Source organism: Ornithorhynchus anatinus, chromosome 11 (genome assembly GCF_004115215.2).
Source record: "Ornithorhynchus anatinus isolate Pmale09 chromosome 11, mOrnAna1.pri.v4, whole genome shotgun sequence".
Lineage (NCBI taxonomy): Eukaryota > Metazoa > Chordata > Mammalia > Monotremata > Ornithorhynchidae > Ornithorhynchus > Ornithorhynchus anatinus.
Window position 1 is genome coordinate 42,621,828 of NC_041738.1, and position 21,699 is coordinate 42,643,526.

Consider the following 21,699-nt stretch of genomic DNA (forward strand, 5'->3'; position numbering starts at 1 on the left):
GTTTGGTCCCCATCTTTCTGTGTTTGCCCTGGCACACAAGACACTGGCCCTGGGGTGTACTTGGCATTGGAAGAAACACGTTCCTGTGGATTGCTCCCTTCCAGGACTTGGGAAGAGCCCTCTAGTGACAGTGGCGGCAGCAGTTTCTATCCTTATTTCTCTCTCTGCTTTGCTGTTCGGCTTATGGCTGGGCTCCCGGGAGATTTGAGAATTCCTGGGATCTCAGCAAGCGAGCAACAGGGACCGGGGATGGTAAGAAAGCAAGCCAAAGCTCTTGTTTCTGGTCCCCCAGAGTTCTCTCCCCTGCTGGGGGCCCAGCAAGGTGAAGGACATAAGCACCAAGCCACCGCTACCTTCGCCGACACTGTGGTCAAAACCCAGGGGTCTTATAGGGCGGGGGCAAATGAGAGGAGCAATTTAGGCTTATTGGTTGCCACTCTTCCATTTCTTGCTGGGCCCCTGAGAAAAGTGAGAGGTCTGAGGGGGAGAGGGAAAAGGAGGGGGACCACAAGAAGCAGAAGTGCCGTGGCAAGTAAAGATAAGAAAAGTATAGCTACAGCCGCAACCGCCTCCCCAGGGATTCCCACCTCGGTCGGGACGTCACCAGAAGCTATTGAGTGCGCTGTACTGTACTAAACCTTTGCAGTATATCAGAAACACAAGATACATTCCCCGTCCACAAGGGAAGGCAGACACAGAAATATCAGTTATGCATAAAGGGTCACTTAAGTCCTTAGGGTGAGCAGAGACACGTAAGTGCACGAGAGAGCTGAAGGGGGAAACCATCAAGGGTATTTACTGAGCACTAACTGTACCAAGAGGACTGTACTAAGCGCTTGGATGATTATGATACAAAAGAGTAGGCATAGCTACCCCTGCCCCCAAGGAACTTACAGACTAGACGGAGAAGCCGATACTAAAATAAATTACAGATGGCTGTATGCGTAAGTGCTCGGGACTGGGATTGGGGTGAATCTCTGAGTGCTTAGGGGGAACAGACCCAAATTCACAGGTGACGCAGAAGGTGGGGTTTAGAAGGCTTAGTCGGGGAAGGCCTCTTGGGGAAGATGTGATTTTAAGAGGGATTACATAGACACGGGTGGGTGGTGAGAAAGACGAGATCAAGGGAGAGTGAAAAGGCTGGCATCAGAGGAGCAAAGTGTGCAGATTGGGTTGTAGTAGGAGACCAGAGGCACAGCCAGGAGAGGGAGAACTGAAGATTTTTTTTTAAAGCCAATGGTAAGGGAAAGAAGATGAACTGGGGGCAACCATAATTAGTTATGGAGGAGGCGGGACTTTAGGTGGGATTTATACAAGCATAAATAAGCTGGTGATGCTAACATGGCTGCCATTTGTCACCTCCAGCTTTTGAGCACCTTAGTAAATCTTCACTGTTCCTGCTACTTTTCTCATTCATTCTATCATATTTATTGAGCACTTACTGTGTGAAGAGCACTGCACTAAGCGCTTGGGAGAGTACACTATAACAATAAACAGACACATTCCATGCCCACAACAAGCTTACAGTCTTTGTGGCTGCCCATCCTACTGTCTTTGCTCCTGATCCAAGTCCCCCTTGTCTGATTCAATTTCTTTCAAATGGCGCAAAACATGGCCACTTCTGCTAATTGTCTACACTGCCATCTCCCAATAGCCATGGTGATTTAAAAAACAAAACCAAACCACCCCCCAAAAAAGGCAACTAGATTTTTGGCATATACTATCATCCCTAGAAAACTTTCTGGGAAAATAGACTGATGCTAAAATTAGCAACACTTATATGCTTAGCAACTGCTGAGAAGGTGGAAATGAGGAGAATACAAAACTCAGGGGGAGAATGGGTTAGATCCAATAGATAGTTTCAGAATCACGTCACAGAGGACTCTGCTATGGCGCCATCAAAAGAGTGAGGGTTATTTTAAAAACAGATTTAAGAGCCTTAGGGAAACCCTGGCTTTAAGCAATCTCAAGCTGTGGCTCGTGAAAGCAAATTAAGTTAATTAAGTCAGTGAAAAAATGAAGGCATGAGAAGCCTAGCACTTCCACCTATTGCATAGTACCTGCTGGCTCACTGGCTCTCTTTACAGAGCTAGGTGGATGACTGTTTACTACTGACTTACCATGCTAATTTAATAATTAAGAAACCTGTCAAAGCTCACCCTACTACTAAAGGGTTCCAAGCCCAATGAAAAACTAAGTTCCATATTTAAAACTATGCAGTCATTCATTCATCACTATTAATTTGATCCTGAAAATGATGCATATCGGAATAAAGGGCTAACCTGGTTCCAGGAAAATAAGTGAGCCCTAAATGAAGTATGGGTTCCTAAACAAAATAAAATTCATTAATGCTTCTTAAGACCCAAAACTGGAGTAAAGCAATACTTGAAGGAGCGTGGCCTAATGGATAGAGCACGGGCCTGGGAGTCAGAAGGACCTGGGTATTAATCCCAGATCTGTCACTTATCTGCTGTGGGATTTGGGCAAGTCACTTCACTTCTCTGTGCCCCAGCAGCCTCATCTGCAAAATGGGGATTAAGACTGTGAGCCCCCAATTTGCTTGTGTCTACCTAAGTGCTTAATACAGTAACTGGCAACTAGTAAGTGCTTCATAAATATGTCAATTATTATCATTATTGTTACTATAAGCATATTTTTAAAAAGTAATGACACAATAGCTACAAGATCAAATGGCAATATAAATATATGCCAAACATAAAATAGCTTGAATCAGGGTTTTTTAAAAAATAGGTGTATAAGTAAATACTTAATTTTCAAACTTTTATCTTCCACATCCTATTCAGCAAAAACACTATGTGCTAACACACTAAAGGGCTATCATGAATCTAATACTAAATAGAGAGAAATCAATCGCTGAAATAGCTTTTCAATCTCTCTATTCAGGTCAGTTCCAGTAATTCAAAGGTTGAGGGCATGGGGAAAGAAATGGAACACAAAAGGAGGGAGTGTTGGGCAAAGGTAATCTTTGCATGGGCTGCAAAACCACAGCATTAATGGCATGTGGCAGTATGGCCTAAAAATAGCAGCAATATTAAAATTCAACAGTGCTGACACAAAATGAAGGGTGTTATAGCGGGGCAGCGCTATATTGCTGAAGTCAGGGACAATCCTCTAGACTGTAAGCTCATTAGGAGTAGGGAATGTTTCTGAAAAACAAGGGGGTTGGCCGATGAGAGCTGACACCTGGGTGAGGACGGTCAACCCAAGCCCCTCATCTACCAAATAGAAGGCCTGCTTCTGGGATCTCAGCTCTTCCCCTATCTTCGAAGCCATTCTGAAAAACCAGCTTCCTCGGGAGACTTTTTCCAGTTAATTTTCTTCTCCCCGGGTCAAATTCCCCCTTCGATACTTCGGTCCTTCTAGCCACCCAAAGCCCTTGGGTAGTCTTCGTAGTTCTGGAGAGAAAGTCATATGAAAGAGAATGTTCAGAGCTTAGGTGTGAAGGTGTTCTACTGAGATGAGATGAGGGCAAGTGAAGGGGGAGTCTGGCAATTGATATCTCAAGTGAAAGTCTCCCAAAGTGCAGATAATTCCCAAAATCTCAGAGCGGGAAGAAGGCTGGTCTGAAGATTTTCTGAGGCGGGGAACGTCTTGGAACTGGGCAGCTTTCTAGGTGTGAAAGGGGCTGCCCTTGTTATGGAGGCTCAGCGTGTGAGAGGGCAAAGTGGTCTCAGGAGTAAGCCCCTTTGAGGGAACTGGTTCCTTTAGACCTACAAGCTCCAAGCTAGTAATAAGGGTATTTATTAAATGCTTACTATGTACAAAGCACTGTGCTATGAGCTGATTTAAATACAAGATTATTAGTCACACTTTCTATCCTAACAGGCTCACAATCTAACTAGGACCTGAGGAACTCATGCGTTTTTTTTTTTCATTCCTTTCTCCTTCTCCATGCCTAGAGTCTCCCACCAAAAGAACTGGGCTCCAGTGAGTGATAACTGTAATAATCTTATTTGTTTAGCACCCACTATGTGCCAAACACTGTTCTAAGGGCTAGGGTAGATATAATTTAATCAGGCCAGACACAGTCCCCGTCTCACAGGGAGCTCACAGGCTAAGTAGGAGGGTGAACAGACCCTGAATCTTCCTTTTAAAGCTGAGGAAACCGAGACATAGAGAAGGTAAGTGAATTGCCCATGGTCACACAGCTGGTAACTGGCAGAGTCTGAATTAGAACGCAGGTCCTTTGACTCCCAGGACCATGTTCTTTCCACTAGGCTACACTGCCTCTCTACACTACATCAGATATTTGAAATAGGAAGACACCCAAACTTTTAACTTTCATATATAGAGACACTAATTTGAAGTCTTATTGTTAGGCTTTTGTTCATTATTTTACCTTCTACCTTGAAATTGGAGAATTTGGCCTTTTGACCTGGTGAAATCTTAGTTTAGTTCTTTTTTTGTTGAATTGGCCAATAGGCTTGCAGGGAATACATCTAGTTTTAAATGAGCTGATTTGACTGCACAGAGGGCAGTTGGTTTTTCATGAATACTAGGCCATGACTGTTGAAATCTGATTTAATTCCTTTTTCACGTCAAGTGAATTGGTTTACAGAACAACTTAATCTCTGTCAATCTTCTCCTGCAATACATGTTATACTGAAGGAAAATTAAAGGAAGTGGAATATGAAACATCGGTTCACATTGGTTTAACATCGGTTAAAGCTTGGAAGTAATGACTTGATTCACTTCTCTGTTTCTGAAAGGGGGAAATAGTGACCCTTACAAATTTCTGAAATGTGAAACCAGTGGAGTTCTAATTACTTGTGTGAAGGAAGAATTTAAGAAAATATGTGAACTTTAGAATTCTAGTTTTGTCCTAAAAATCGTAGAATTCTGCCTGAGTTACCAAGTCAAATGGAACAAGGTTGTGGAAGAACGAAAGAGGCCTAAGGAGGCCATGAAGGGAAATGGGAGAACCAAAGATAAAAGGGAGTGTGTGTATGGGGGAGGGGGACAGGAGGAGAAGTAGGGAAGTAGGAGTGGAAAGGTGGCATAACAAAAAATCCATTGGCCTCTAGTTTCCCTACAATATATTTGTGTATATTTAGGATTAAGCCACATTTAAAGGGAAGTAGTTCAAATAGCAAATGAGTCATGACTAACAGTATTTAAAGTGTTGATGTATTGAACTTTCATATTTATTCAGCTGCTTTGATTTCTCTTTTATTTAATTGTATGCAGTTACACAGGTATTTAATGTCTCATAACATTGCTCTGTTTAATTAGGAGTCTTCTGTATTTAACTTGCTACTTGGTATCTGTAGTGGATGTACAGTGGATGCATAGGAAGAAAATATGTGAATTCTGCAGTTTTTCCCCATAACATTTATTCTTCCTCAACAAAGGGAACTGCACTGCTTAAGGGTAGGAAATTATAACAGACTAAGAGCTAAGTTGATAGGGCTCAGCCTTCCTCTACACCGGGAAAGGGAAAGACGGGAAGTTCTGAAAATTATATCCTAGTTCTGCAAATTCACACAGATGTTTTTCAAATTAAAAGGAAAAATTTCACCAACTTGAGGCTTTTTCATACCAAAAGCCTCTATCATAAGACTTGTGCTTCTCTTAGAATAGCTGTTGGAATCAGAAACCCATAAATACCATCAAGAAGAGGAAAGACGAATGAAGATGCTTACTCTTAAAATGGATCATGTTCTTGATTGGAATTAACATCAGTGTTGTATAGTATGAGGTCAAAAAACTCAAATAGAATCCACTAATAACTTTTATATTGATCTTCCAGGCAGCCTAGGTGCCTGCTTTATTATAAGTGAAGGGGCTATATTTGAGTTGTTTAAACCAGGGTCCCTGTTTCACTCATTCTGGGTTTTTGATAAGGCCTAAGGGATTCCAGTCAGGGCAGAAGGGATCTAAAATGGTAACTTTCTGGCCCATTAGCTCTGTTTCCTCCTAGTCCCCATCTCCTCTAAAATTCCTGTTCCCTTTTTGCCCCAGCCCTCAAAATGAAAAGTTGGCTCCTCTGGTGTCAGGCAGTAGTTTGAGTTACAGTGAACTCCAGGGTTTGTAAATGTACCTCGTTTCAGCTTTACAGCACGTTGATTTCAACTTCACAACACCTACCGTCCTTTATGGAGCCAGCTCCTTTTACTGTGTACAGTGCCATACTTCACTGAAAGAGATGGGACTGGAGGGCTAGTACGAGTTGTAGGGAAATGGGGAAATCATTTGCAAAGCTGTAAGCGGAGAGAGAAGAAAGTATAAGGGAGTGGAACGGGAGTAACCAGATGGAGGGAAGGGGATTTGCCTGATTGCAGAGCACAAGAGAGGGTCGAAACGCCCAATTCGTCTGTATCCACCCCAGCGCTTAGCACAGTCCCCGGCACGTAGTAAGTGCTTTAACAAATACCATAATTATTACATGAGAAGCAGCATGGCATAGTGCAAAGAACAGAGGCCTGGGAGTCAGGCGGTCAGGGTTTCTAATCCCGGCTCCACCGTTCGTCTGCTGTGTGGCTCTGGGCAAATCACTTTACTTCTCTGTGCCTCAGTTACCTCATCTGTAAAATGGGGATTGAGACTGAATCCCATGTAGCACAGGGACTGTGTCCAACCCGATTTGCTTGTATCGACCCCCCGTGGTTAGTACAGTGCTTGGCACATAGTAAGCATTAATACCATAATTACTATTATTACTCTACCATTTAGGCACTTTTTTCTTCACCTCTCCATCTTTCTATTTATTCTCCTTTGTCTCCTACTAGAAAATGGTTTTGTGTACCTCACCTCGCCAGATGGTAAGCTCCTTTATGGCAACAGTAGACTTTTTTATTTATTGTTCTCCTCAGATAATTTGGTCCAGTGTCTCTGACCACGGTAGGTATTCAGTAAATACCACTACTGATTTATTATTCTCCAGGCTCCCCAAGATACTTCGAGGAATGATGGATCTAAGCTACTAAGGCTACTAAGAGGCTACCAAGCTACTAAGATGTCAAGTGAAGAAGGTACTAAACTCAACAGAAATATCCAAGTGGATAATTGGGGAATGCTATTTTGGGAGTCACTGAAGTAGCAACTGATGATGAGGGAAGTAAGGCCAAGGTCTAATTGTGCTCTTTGTCCCCCTCATTTTACACTGTGGAAATATTTGGAAAAAAATATAAGGCACATCTCTGAACATGAATCGGATAAGCACAGTGAAAGGTTGGGTGCTTTGGGGGGAAGACAGAGGGAGGAAGGGAACTGGGTTCCGGACAAAAAGTGAGCTCTCTGTTCATGTGGCAAAAAGCAAACAGCCAAATCCCAAGAGACAACGTAGGAAAAGGTGAGGAACAAAAAGGTGAATTTCAGGTCCTTCTCTTTTCCCTCTAGAGAAGAGACTTCAATGACAATACTGGCAGAGCACATGGGATTTAAGATCAACAGTTGTACGCTGCTTTAATCTACATATGAATTTCTGGAAACGACAGAATCTGTGACAACGGAATTAGGTTCCATTAGAAAAAAAGACCAACAAAAAAAGCCCTACAGATCAACTCTGGTGAGTGTGGATTAAAATGAATTGCAGCATAAAAGTTTCAAAGTTTCCTCAGATCTAGGAATAAAATGAAGAACGCTGGAAGAAATTCTGTAATTTCTGAAAGCTTACCATAATGCCAAATTTAGAAGAGAGGAAACCCCTTTACTAGGGGAGAAAAAGCAAATAACTGGCAAAAAGGAACAAACTGGAAAGGGCCACACCCATCATGCATAATCAGGATGGACTAGGACACTGTACAATAGTTCAGTGGACAACCATAATGGCTAAGGCTCCTGAAAACTAGTGACAATCTCTGATTTCTATTTATCTGTTTGTATCACTTTTTTTATAGCATTCTCATCTTAACCATATAGACAACTGTAGAATGAAGACACTGCAAAATATATTGATAGTAATCGGGAGAATCATTACAGTTGGCTAAGTTTGCACAGCAAAGTAGAATTTAGAACTATCCACCCAGTCAATCCAGGCTACTGGGGCTAAGGAAGGGGCTTGTGGTTTGAATGATTTAGATTGACTAAAGGACAGTTTTACAACACATTTAAGATGTCATGACCACCAGGGAGAGAGCTGGGTTATCGGTGACAGAGTATTGCTTACCCTAAGACTAGACACAAATTTCAACAGACCCTTTCATAACTGCGAGGCAATCTGTAACTTGGCCAGGAGCCTCATGAAAGAAATAACTGGTCCAGTGAAAAAACTTCTGGTTTAGGTGGGGTAGTGTTGAAAACAGGAAGAAATTAGGGATAGGTGAAAACAAATATGGGATGAGGTCTGAAATGAAGGGCAGCCTCTCCCAGGGAAGCTCTGCAGGTTATGAAAGCCATGAAACATTTGTTAGAAAGACCGTACGATCCGAAGGTCAGCGATAGCTTACTAAGCGCTTAGTACAGTTCCTTACAGACAGTAAGTGCTCAATAAATATGACAAAGAAAGATCCGCACCTGGGGACTAGAGGTTTGCTGGACTTTGACCTTGGGTGGAAACAGAAGCTGGAATGAGAACCTCAGCTTTCTGGAGTTTATCCTGGCCAGAGGGCAGAGAAGTGGCTTTTCCCAGGGGACTGCCACGCCACCACACTTTCCTCTCCCTTTCGCATCTTCCTTCCTGACGTATACAAAGCCCCAGGAAGCCAGTGTCTCTTCCTTGATTTCTGCTGCCACCCGAGGTTGACAGTTACTCATCCCAGACAGTCCAAAAATGCCGTGGACAACGATGATACCTAGAAGCCAGTTTGTCTGAGAACTGTCCAAAGGACAGAGTCAGAAGTGCCACTGTCCTCATTTTATAATTTGGCTTTTAATTCTCCAAGATGAGTTTGTGCTTCCTTCTTTAAGAGGTGGAAGCACATAAAATACTGAAATAGGTAAAAATATATTTGTAGTTGGGATATCGGCAAATGCACCAAACTTTAAAATGACAATTCATCAGAAGCCCCTCTTCCCTCTACCAACGCTACTGTATTGTACTCTTCCAATCAATCAACGGTATTTAGTGAGCGATTACTGTGTGCAGAGCACTGATCAAAGCGCTTGGGAGAGTATACTACAATAGAGTTGGTAGTCATAGTCCCTGCCCACAATGAACTCACAGTCTAGAGGGGAAGACAGACATTAATATAAATTATGGATATTACAGTGCTCTGCACATAAGCACTCAATAAATGTGATTAACTGATTACTACGTTCCCTGAAAATCATCAAACTAGGCCATAGCAGGATCCATGCAGGTAGGGAATTCCTTTAAGAACGCCTCTTCGTTGAAATACCTGCTGCCTGCAGCAAGTGGACTTTAGGTAAGGGTAGTTGGAACAAACTGGCTGATCACAAAGGTATGCCAGAAGCCAGGTTCCAATCTATTCAGGGCCTTGAAAATTCAGTCCACAGTATGATTTGGTCTCAGTTACAAACTGGGAGACAGGGCCAATTTGCTCATTTCTACCTTACCTCGCTGATTTCCTACTACAGTCCAGCCTACACACTTTGCTCCTCCAGCGCTAGCTTGTTCAGTGTACCTCAATCTCATCTATCTCGCCACCAATCCCTTTCCCACGTCCTCTCTCTGATCCAGAACTCCCTTTATATATGATAGACCACGATTCTCCCCACCTTCAAAGCCTTATTAAAATCAAATCTTCACCAAGACGCCTTACCCAATAAAGCTCTCTTTAACCCTTCTCCCTCTCCTTTCCGTGTGGCCTATGCACTTAGATCGGCACTCTTGAAGCACTTGATATTCACAAGTGCTCAGCCGCATGGCATTTTCGAATATATCCATAATTTAATGATATTCAGGTCTGCCTCTGCGTCTAAACTGTAAGCTCCCTGTGAGCAGGGAACACAACTACAAGCTCTCATATTGTACTCTCCCAGGCACTCAGTACAGTGCTCTGCACACAGGAAGCACTTAAAAAATATCACTCATTGACTGACAAAGAGTGAGAAAGAATGGGAAGGAAAAAAAAAAAAGAAGAAAAGTTTGAAATGGTGAAAGCAGAGGTAACCCATGACAAATAGATTTCTTGGTCTGAATTCTTTCACTTGTAAGGGTCCGTAGAAGTTTTTTGATAAAGCAGAGAGGGTGGGAGAAAAAGATAGCATACTGACCTGGAAACACATTCTAGATACTAGGAGAGTCAATGGCAGTGGAAAGATCTGGTTACTACATTTACAGTTGAAAAGTGAACAGCCTAGTATTATTATATAATATACTGAGCGCTCACTGTGTGCAAAGTACTGTACTAAGCACTTGGGAGAATAGTAAAAGAGACCACAACTGAAAAATCATCCAGTCCCACTTTCATTTGAAAGGCCTAAAGTATCCATCAAAAATACATCCACGTGGTCTGACAGATAATACTAAAAGAGGTGATTTGGCAAACAAAAGATTTTCAAGGTGGGAGGGAGCTGGTTGGAAAGCAGTTTGGCCTAGTGGAAAGTGCCTTGGAGTCAGAGGACCTGGATTCTAATCCTGACTCTGCCGCTGACCTGCTGTGTGACCTTGGACAAGTCACAGCTTCTCTGTGCCTCAGTTCCCTCATCTGCAAAATGGAGATTCAATACCTGTTCTCCCTCCTACTTAGAATGCACATCCCTTGTAGGTCTTGATTTTCTTGTACCTACCCCAGCGCTTGGTGCAGTGCTTGGCACATAGTAAGTGCTTAATACAATTATTATTATCATTGCCCCAAGTTACTGATGGCATAGAAAGCTATAGGCAAGAGTAAATAAAAGGTGATCTGGAGGGTAGAGAACCACAACAAATTAAAGAAATATTAAATGTTGTGAGGGATGCTAGGCTTGATAGCAAAATTGGAGAGGGAGAAAAGTTACAGGAAGGTGTGAGCATTAAATCTAAGGCAGTTTTCAGACAGAGGAGAAAGTATGATTTGGGAACAAAGGCTACGATAGAGAAGATGCAACAGAGGTTACTTAGTGATCAGGAGGCAAACGGTCTTCGGCAGAGTTTTCAGATGTTTTTCCATCCAGTGACACATAGTGTTAAAGGCACTCTTTCCAATGGAATACATTATTTTCCCAGGTGGTAACCGAAGAGAGAAGATGTCCAAACAGGAAAGTGTTGGGATGGTTTCATTTATTCCCTGAAAGATTCCCTGAAGGGGTCATGGAAACTGACACTAGGTCTAGACTCTAGAGTATCACCACAAATTTTAATTATTAGCTGGTAAGATTTTCATACTTAGCTCAACTTTGGCTCTCTGGTTGAGAATTCAAATAGATCTAGAAGAGGTGGGTTTTGGCAAAGATTTTTCTACATTTTTTTCTTTACATAAGACGATTTTTAAGTTGGATGGGGGGGGGGAAATAAATCTCCGATCTCAGCCAGAAACCTCACAGCTAGAAAAAAAACACCTCATGTGTTCTTCAAAGAGCTTAATTTTTCCTGAAAGGAATAACAGACACACACCTGCCTTGCAATATAAGCGATACTTTGTTGGCCGGAAAATTTCAATAGTATTTTCAACAAAAAGTCACTATTCCAATCTTGGATGACTAGAAACAGAATTTTAGCTTTGGGAATTCAGTCTGGGGAAATTCTAGGTAACAGATCACAAAGTTTATAGTGGTCAGCAACAATGAGCTATTGCTGTCAAGTTGGGTGGAAGAGTTATGGTTATATGAAGGCTGGCAATTTGCAGAGGGTGAATAACTAAAACACAGCCTGACAGTTTGGATTCGAGAGGCTAAGAAAAGAAAATGAATGGAACAGAAGCTCAAAAGGAAGTGAATTGAAAAAGGAAGCCAAAAATGGAACAAGAAGCAAAAAAACATCTCTTTCTGATATTCACTGTTTAGTTCTTCGAGCACATTTTGTCAACAAGGGAAGAATGCTGGGTCCATCTTGGTGAACCACACTGGTAACTCTGACAACGACTGCTTGGGTGTCCTGGAAAAGTCATTCAACTCATTAGGACTCAGTGTTTGGTCTGTTTGTTCTAGGAATAATACATTACATGTAAGGTCTAAAGCTGTTAGAATTTCTACTCTCCGATAAAGCATTAATTGGGGTTAGCATCGTACCTCTCAAGGTGTCATTCTGCTGAAAGTGAGAACGAGGGAGAGGAGGGGGTAAAATGGAATTCAAAGCATAAGCCTGCTGGGCACTACAGTTTTGGGTACCATTTAGAGCACGAATGCCAGAAGTTTCGTTCCTGTGTTTGAACCAAGCCCCGAATTGAGGGCTTCTAACGTTATGGATAGCTCCCCTGTGGACCACAGAGTCCTAGTATCTGCATCATAAAAATGAAGCTATTAATTTCATTTATAAACATTGCTTTCAAAGTATAGGGATTCACATTTTATAGGCTGGCAATAGGATAATTTTACTCTAAATAACTAGATTTTCGAATTTCTAGTAGCAGTTTTACAGGCTCATATTTCCAATTCCTTGGATTGACTGGAAAACACGAAAATGAATAGGAAAGTTTCTAGGGAACTCTTCTAGAATTCCAGCTTACAGAGAAGTCCAAAGCTGTTCTGAGCATGTTGCTGAGCTCTCTGATACACTCTGAATTAAGCCCTGGCATACAGACTTGCCTGCCTCCTCCTGGCCTGGCTCCACTCCCAAAGTTAAAAATGATCTGGCTGGTAGCTAGGTGATGAGACGGCAGTAAAATGAGTTCTAGTTCAAGGGAGGAGAGCAAGTGGAGTGAAAAAGATAGGGGATGGGGACAGAGAGAAGAGAAGTTCAAAAAAAGAAAAAAAGACAATAGTGGTTTAAAAGTCCTTCTGGGACATAAGCCACCCAAGTCTGGCTTTGGAAGCGGTAATAATGATGGCATTTGTAAGCGCTTACTATGTGCCAAGCACTGTTCTAATCACTGGGAGAGATACAAGGTGATCAGTTTGTCCCAGGTGGGGCTCACAGTCTTAATCCCCCTTTTACAGATGAGGTAACTGAGGCACAGAGAAGTTGAGTGACTTGCCCAAAGTCACACAGCTGACAAGTAGCAGAGCCGGGATTAGAACCCACGACCTCTGACTCCCAAGCCCGGGCTCTTGCCACTAAGCCACGCTGCTTCTCTAAGCAGTAGATGGCTAATGACCAGTGAAGTCAGGTGGGGGCTTCCTGGGAGGGCACAGCTGCATAGGGAATCACAGAGGGAGGATGTCAATTAGAGGTGATGAGAGGGCAGGACTCAGAACAGTTATGGGGAGGGGAAGAGGCCAGTAATATACCACAAGTGAATAACTATACTGTCAGGCACCGTACATTCCAAATTCCAGAATAAGCCTGTATATTAATTTGACAATGGAAAAGGTTTTTGGCTCAACAGCACAGCACACTGCAAGTATCTCGAGACATTTTCTACCAGCATGTGAAAATGAACACGAAAAGCGGCTTAAAGCATAAGCTCATAAACATCCGATTGAATTTCCATATGCTTACAACCAAGAAAGCAATTTACTTTCTTAAAACTCCTATTTTAAAAAAAACCACGCGTTCAGCAAGCCAGGGAGAGTACAGGTGCCGGTAGTCGGCACCGTGGGGGTTGTCCAAACCTACCAAAGGAAAGATTAGCTGGTAAAGGTTTCTTCTAATTTGCAGGGGGTTTTAGCCCACATTTTCCACTGGGGCATCGTACTCGACTGCTCTTATATTATCAAGATACACTGGAGCATCCATTTGAGGTCACCAACGCACAAGTGGACGACACAAACCGGAAAGTGCAAAGAGGCAATCTGGGGATCTGGTCCTGGCCCTCGCGGTCAATAATAATCAAAGAACCTGCCGCACCGAGAAAGGACCTGAATGCCCACCCACTCCTACGGCAAATGGAAGCCCTTACCTTTGTACCGCAAATACAACTGAGCTCTCATCTCCTGTAGCACCACTTAGTGGTCATTCAGGCTAATTCAATATCTTGTTCTCTCTGTAGATGCGCGAGGGACACAGAATCTCAAAAGCAACTGGAGACAGTGGGAAACCATTCTGACCCTTTCAGTAACTTTGGTAAGCAGGCTGAAATCTCTCCTGTCTCCTAACTCCCCCTCCCCTTCCCCAGTGTTTTTAATTTTTGGAAAATCCAGGTGCCTACCTTGGTGGTTGAGGGGACCTGGGTTTTGGTTTTTCTTTTTCCTTTTCTCGCTCTTTCTCTCTGTCTCGGTCTCTGTGCTGCCTGTCCTTTTCATCTCTTTTGGCTCGTTCTCTTTCCCACTCCTCTTTCCTCCGTTGGCGTTCCTTGTCACGCTCCCGCTCTCTTTCTCGCTCTCTTTCCCTCTGTCGCCGCTCCCTCTCTCGGTCTCTTTCCCGTTCTCGTTCTCGCTCTCGCTGTCTGTTCTCTCTCTCTCGCTCCCTTTCCCTTTCCTTAGTTAAAAAAACAAAAACAAAAACAAAACACAACTGCTTAACACATTTATTGCCATCTCTTCTTTTATCATTTTGTAAAATTAATGCACATGGAGGCTGATTGGGCAACCGTGGTCGGGGTCTCAAGTGACAATCATACTTCAAAATCGTACTTAAGAACAAAGAAACAATGAAGCTGGTGTGGGCTGCGATGCAAATAAATGTAAAAGGCATGAAACTGGGGGTTCTTTCTGGTCTAATAAACGTCTCTAAGGTCTCTCGGGGAATTCCTGAGACCTATTCTGAGTTGTTTTCAGAGCTCTTCCTTCACTGAGTGTACTGTTCGAGTCTACCATTGTGATGAAGTCCAAAATTACTCTCATCATGTGATAAAAATGTTCCCCGCTGCCTCCCACTCATCTTTCCGCACTCTTCCCGCAACCAAGCGTGGATGGAAAGCCAGGGGTGAGCTTTGCTGCTGCCTTCAGGTCGAGCCTCTTCCCAACTGAGCATTAATTCTCATATCTAGTCTGGCTTGGGTATGGTGCCTGGTGCTTATTTTGGGATTTCACTGGGCCTTCCAGCTTCTTGCTCACCATGCCTGCTTTGTGTTGGCACTGGTCACTTGCATCCTATACCAATAACTGTGCAGGTGCTCCTGGACCTGCCAACGGCGGCTTAGGACAATAGGCTGTCGCCCCAACACTATGCAAAAAGCAAAACCCAAAAGTCTCCGTGAATGGTGGGCCTCCCGCAGACTGGATCTGAATCCGCCTGTGCAGGGGACTCTATTTCTGTATCCAGGCCAGCTCAGACTTACTCCTGAGGATCCCAGAATGCAAACATTTTCCCAGCCTCCTGCCAGCTGGAACCCAGCAGCCAGAATCACAAATGGGGCTGAGCAGAGCCTGGACCCAGCAGGGAGGAGCTTGTTGGGAACTCAAACCTGCAGTGGCTTTTATATGGTTGCTCAGCCGGCGGCTTTGGAGAGGAGGCTTAATGGAAGTGAGCTACAGGGAACAGTAATATGAATGAGTTTATGGGGGAGAGCTAAAGTGACAGATGTGCTGCTATTAAAGCATTAGACAACTCAGATGGCCTTACCCTGTAATAGCCAGACTCCAGATTGCGAGGCAAAACCATTTAGGTAGTGGAGAATCTAGAAGCAAGGCCAGAGGCCAGTCCTCGGAGGGTCTCGGACTCTACCGTGTCAAATTTTGACGAGGCCAATAGTTTGCCTCAGAAATGGCTCTACAAGACACTTGCAGGACGCTATCTGGTCGTTGGTTCTCCAAGCTCAGAATGGAATATGAGAATCACAACTCTGATGACAGCCGACCCATACTGGCTCTGAGTCCAGGACACAATGGTTCTTAAGCAGCTGCCCAGGCCCATGGAGGCTTGAGGAGGCCTGGGCCTCTCCCCATGAAGAACATCCTCAGCAGAGCTCTGAAAAGGCCCGGATTTCAGCGACTGGGCTTGGGAGCAGGCATGTTGATAGTTCCCAGGGGATAAGCTCCAGTCTGGGGACTCCAGGTCTCAGAAGAGTAAAGAGGGACATCAAGCCATTCACGATCACTCACATGTGCCGATGCAACGAGAGTAGAAGGATAAAGAGGTTGGAGACAGAACTCGATAAGGAAAATTTTCTATCACTGCACCCATCTGATATTCCACAGGGGCAATTTCATCACATCGAAGGTGATGGAGAAGGCTCAAGCACCAGACTAATATAATCTTCCTGTCTGGTCAATGGCTACAAACCTCTCGGACTAAACCATTTTACATACTACCTCTCCTAAATTCAACCATTTAAAGATTGGCAACAATAAGAAACAACACAGGATGGAAAATTTTTAACGTTACATCGCCATACTTACTCGGTAATTATGATAGGGTTCTGTCTCTGTGTATTGCACTCTGAAGTTCTCATACTGTCCACCACGCCAGAAACGTTCTATTTCATAGTCATAATAAGGATCTGTATAAGGCTCAATTCTGTGTTTAAAAAAAAAAAGAGAGAGAGAAAGATCAGAGAGTAAGTTCTACTGCACAAAGGCCTGGGGAGCAAAGGGAGGAAACAGCCTGTCAACACCATGGATTATTTTTTAAACATAGTGTGTGTCAATACAAAAAAGTTGGGAGGGATAATAAATATTGGTATAGCACCTTCAAGGAAAAAACTGAGTGTTTAAGTTTAGGAATCAGGGTCTACACCTGGGGAGGGGTCAACATTTTTGGGCAGAGATTCAAATACCACTTATTAAAAGCACCCTGTAGACTGTAAGCTCCTTATGGGCAAGGATCGTGTCTACCAATTCAACTGCACTGTACTGTCCCAAGTACTTAGGACAGTGCTCCGCACACAGTAAGTGCTCCATAAATTCCAATGATTGATGGATCGACTTTTAAGCATTGATATACGAAGCCAAAATGATTGGGTATCAGCATCATCATCATAATCAACGGTAAGCACTTACTGAGTGCTTACTAGGAGTAGAGCACTGTAATAAGCACTTGGGAGAGTACAATACAACAGAGTTAGACACATTCCCTGCCCACAACGAGCTTACAGTCTAGAGGTATGGTAGTAGGTGTGTGTCTGTATTTCCCGGTGGTCACCAAATTCATCCGCACCCTCCCAAACTGTACGGTCCCTACTCCCGCATGGTGCAAAACACTCAGCTGTGAGCGTAACGCTGCATTAAGCCTCTAGAATTAAGACGACACAACTTTGTCTCCAAAGACTTTCCCTAAAACATTCTTTAACCTCTCCTTCCCCACTGCTCCCATCAATGTTTTCTAACAGTTTGAAACAAGGTGTCACAAGGCACTACTGTTCTTTAACTTTTCCCATTTTTGATGCTTCAAACCTGAAGCCTTCTGGTTTCAGGTCAATTCATACATATCAGTCTCAGGTCAATTCATACAATGTTGATAGTTCAAATATAGAACATCCTTGGATTAGCTGAGGGGAAAAGAGCTCTTTAACTCCATGGATAATTAAACAAACAGCAGAAAAACCCCCAACACCCATTCATATGACCCACTCATGCCGCCCCCAGCCACATCCTCAATGCTAATAGTCAAAACAATTCCAGCAATAGAATGCTAGGAAATTCTAGGTGTATACTATATTTTATAAATTTATAATTTATAATACATGATTCAAGAAACCGGTTGAATGTGAACTATCCAATTTAGCTCTGAATTCTTGGAAAGTGAACCAGAGAAATGGCTAAAAGCCATAAGGCAGAAAATTGCATAAGGGAAATATTAAACTTCTCTAAGAAGGAGTTTCTCATTACTTACCTCTTTTCTGTATGGTAACATAAATGGAATCTATTAAACATTGACTATGTGCCAAGTGCTGGGGTTGATAAGAGGATAACTAGCTCAGATGCAGCCTCAGTCCCATACAAGGCTCACGATTTAAGAGGGAGAACAGGTGTTTTATACCTATTTTTTGGATGATGAAACTGAGGCATAGAGGGTTAAGTGACTCGTCCAAGGGGGCAGAGCCGGCCCGTCAAGGGGCTGGGAAGAGAACACAGGCATCCTAACTCCCAGTTTGTGCTCCTTCAACTAGGCCACACTGCTTCCCATGATTGACTGGAATTCAATCACCAGTAACACTACCATGGGGGGGAAAAAACCAACTTACCAACAATTCTTTTAAATGACCAATATCAGATAAAGGTAGCCAACCACTTGCTTGACCAATGTTAATTATCTCTCTCAGATCCACTGCTTTGAACTACACTAGGACTGTGGTACTGGTGAGATTTTTTATAGGAGAGTGTCCCAACGCGAACTTCCCTCCCCTCCTCAGGAACAAAATAAATACAAAAAAAGATTTCTGGAAGGAAAGGAAAGGAGATGGCTCCTTCTATTTCTCAGGCTGGCAATGTCTCTTGGCAACGCTCAGGGACTCCTCTCCAAAAGCATTTCTAACCTCAGTGGCCCTGGCATCAGCAAACTCCACAGGGAGAAGCAGCATAGCCTAGTGGATAAAGCATGGGCCTGGGAATCAGAAGGACCTGGGTTCTAATTCTGGTTCTGCCACTCAGTCTGCTGTGTGACCTTGGGCAAGTCGCTTCACTTCTCTACACCTCAGTTACCTCAATCTGTAATATGGGGATTAAGAAAATGAATGAAATCCAGGTCCCAAGCAACATGGACAAGAAGGGCAAATTCTGGCAGTTAAGCCTCCCTTCCTCCACCCTGCTGGCCCACAGAAATAAATCCATATGGAGCTCGCACACTTAGCTCCTTTCTAGCTACTTGAATCAGACTACCTTGTTTTGTGCTTTAAGTGGAAGGTAAGACCAAGGGATCTAGCCTCCCATTGTGGGAATCTCTTTTCTGAGACTGGAGTTGCTGGGGGGAATTTGGCCCCCACCCTGGACTCCTGAAGGACAGCCCTGAGTGTGGCAGTGCAAGCTGGGGAGGTTACAAGGTGAGGCACAGGCGGGTCTCCTGGGAAGGGTGACCGGCAAAGCAAGGATTCTCCACTTCCCCAGACAGCTGTGGGCACTGAACATTAAAGCCCTACAAAGTAGGGAAGAAACCTCATTTTTTCCCCTTACACTCCCTGGCCACACAGGCCTTGCTTGAGGCTTGCTTTTCAGGGTCAAGGAGGCAGGGTCAGAATGTCCCAGCAGCCCCGTCGAACAAAGCTGGGCATGATGTAATTGGTTCCTCTTGGCTTCCTGAAAGCCAATTTTGTAGAACAAGAGGCAAATGGTCACTAGTTTTTCAGAATTTGTTATAAAACTGTATCCCTATAGTCTCAGGTATTTTCTGCCCTCTCTCATCCATGACCCCTCATAAATTTACTTCCAACATTCGCTCTTTATAGGCAGGGAACATTCATTCAATTGTATTTATTGAGGGCTATGGGTAGAGCACTGTACTAAGCGCTTGAAAATACAATTCAGCAGCAGAGACAATCCCTGCCCACAACCGACTGACAGTCTCGAACATACCTACCTACCAACTCTGTTGTGCCAAAGTCTCCCAAGCACTCGGTACAGTGCTTTGCACAGTAGCGCTCAACAAATTCCACCGATGGATTAAACCTCCACTTACGTATACACAGAAATATCAGAGCTAAGTCACCCTTCCGGTGGAGCAGAGAGCAGCGACAGCAGAGCAGGTGACCCGAGAAAATGGCTCTTGGGAGTGTCAAAGATGAAGGAATTCTTTTAGCACAACACTCTGCTACTTTTGGCTGCTCCTCCTATTCTCCCTCTCCCAACCCTTCCCATTATCTGTCCCCATCGTTTGTCATTATGGTTCTACCCCTGATAGTGCTTTAAAATATCTTCAAGGTTTCACAACCTCTCCTCTAAGCAATGGCATTTACAAATGATAATCAATTGTCTTCCACTAACGAGGTTAAATATGACTGAACACAACCTAGAGTTTTAAAAAGTCAATTAAGGAGGGAAACCTTATATCCAGTGATTAATCAACTCATAATAAGAGGTGATTAAGCTAAATTTATAAATATCGACAACCAAATCAGTCCCTAATAATGCATTAATTTCAAGGTTTTAGTGAAACTACGTGAATGGGCTCAAATACAATTTCATTTAAATCTGACCACAAAAGAGCAGTTTTGATCTGGATGAAGGATTAATCAAGCACTGTCGTTTATTGAGCGCTTATGTGCAGAGCACTGTACTAAGTGCTTGGGAGAGTACGATACAACAGAATTTACAAACTTGCTCTCTGCCACTAGATGATTAATGGACAATGATTAAGTTTTCCAACAACTATGTATGCAAATAATTTTGTATAACCTGTGCGCTCACTGTAATGTTCTCTGCCTACCTATTATGCAGTAGGAGATGTGTACTTTTATATTTGCATGGCTCTGGGAGTCAATACTGGCTTGGCCATGTTGCTCGCTATCAGATGGAAGAGACCACGTCTATCCAACTTGCTTTTTAAATTGACCAGCTCAGTGCTATACATGAATAAAAACATTTAATGATAATATGTGGTTCCTTGTCCTAATGAAAAATGAGCCCTATTGAGGTAAGAACAGCATTTCTTTCTTAAAAAACAAAGATTTATGACAGTACTCGAATGGCTTGTGCTCAAAATCACAATAAATTGGGATTATACCTCTGCCCCAAAAGGGAAAGATTTCCTAGGAATAAAATAATTTAATCATGTAAATTGTGTTGAATGCTGAACAGACCAAAGGAAAGGAGTATTCTTTTCTCTAAGCCCACAAACCATTTTCTTCCTGACACCACAGCAGGCTGTATCCAAACAGGCTGGTGTAGTCTGGCAAATGTTCCTCAAATCCCTTACAAATGCTATAGCCAAAATACGCAGTGAAAACAAACTGATTAGTATTACAATAGTAATCACTCTTATAACAGTTGTGACTAGAGGAGATACTTGTTCATTGTTCCCAAACATGTATTTCAAGAAACAAGTGGCAGAGAAACAGTACGGCCTAGTGGCTAGATCGGGGCCTGGGAGTCAGAAGGACATGGGTTCTTTTCCTGGCTCTGCCACTTGTCCGCTTCACTTTATATCTCTGTGTATCAGTTACATCTGTAAAATGGGTATTAAGACTGTGAGCCCCATGCAGGAGGTGGACTGTGTCCAACCTGATTAGTTTGCACCTAACTCAGTGCTTAGTACAGTGCCTGGAATATATTAAGCACTTAACAAATATCATAAAAAAAGGAGCATAATCCATGGAGGGTCTCCTTGCAAAAAATCTCAGCAGACTTCCCCATTAAGTCCTCTTCCCCCCTCACCCCGCTCTCTCTCCCTTTGTCATCCATGCACATGGATCTGTGTGCTCTGGATACTTGGTATTCACCCACCCTCAGCCCCACAGCATTTATGTACACGTCTAGCTATGGATAGAGAATGTTGTACTCCCCCAGTTGTACTCCCCCAAGCATTCAGTACAGTGCTCTGTATACAGTAGGCACTCAATAAATGCAATTAACTGACAGAATCACCTTCCACCACTAATTTCTCACCCTTCAAATAGTGGTTCACACAAAGATAAACTACTCTTTGCTCCTCTTTTGGTTAAGTGATTTAAGAAAACACATGAAAGTTTTTCTACTAGGTTCTTGGCTAGCTACATTTTCTGCAAATGGTGCTGCTGATGATTATCTCCATCTGCATCACCACCTTTGGGTGCACCGGCATGGACTAGTAAAGAAAAAAGTACCCACTTACAATGTGCCTGCTAAGAGCCTTGCCTTATTTTCTTTGGAACCAAGTAAAAATATTAATTAATGATTCCTTGTTTGGGAGCTAAATTTGTAGGCTGGCACTAACAAAATCTTTAAGAAAGCATGGATCTGGGATAATGA

General features: G+C 43.2%; 1 protein-coding gene across 6 annotated transcripts in view; it reads right to left on the reverse strand.

Moving 5' to 3' along the window:
• ZC3H18 (zinc finger CCCH-type containing 18) overlaps window positions 1–21,699 on the reverse strand; it is a 78,015-nt gene that overhangs the window by 27,710 nt on the left and 28,606 nt on the right. For all 6 annotated transcript variants that reach the window (XM_039913440.1, XM_039913441.1, XM_001508452.4 and 3 more), the window contains exons 7-8: window positions 16,222–16,339; window positions 14,091–14,359 (exon numbers count right to left, since the gene is read on the reverse strand). In XM_039913440.1, the coding sequence (XP_039769374.1) occupies window positions 14,091–14,359; window positions 16,222–16,339 (387 nt within the window). The remainder of the gene's footprint in view (window positions 1–14,090; window positions 14,360–16,221; window positions 16,340–21,699) is intronic.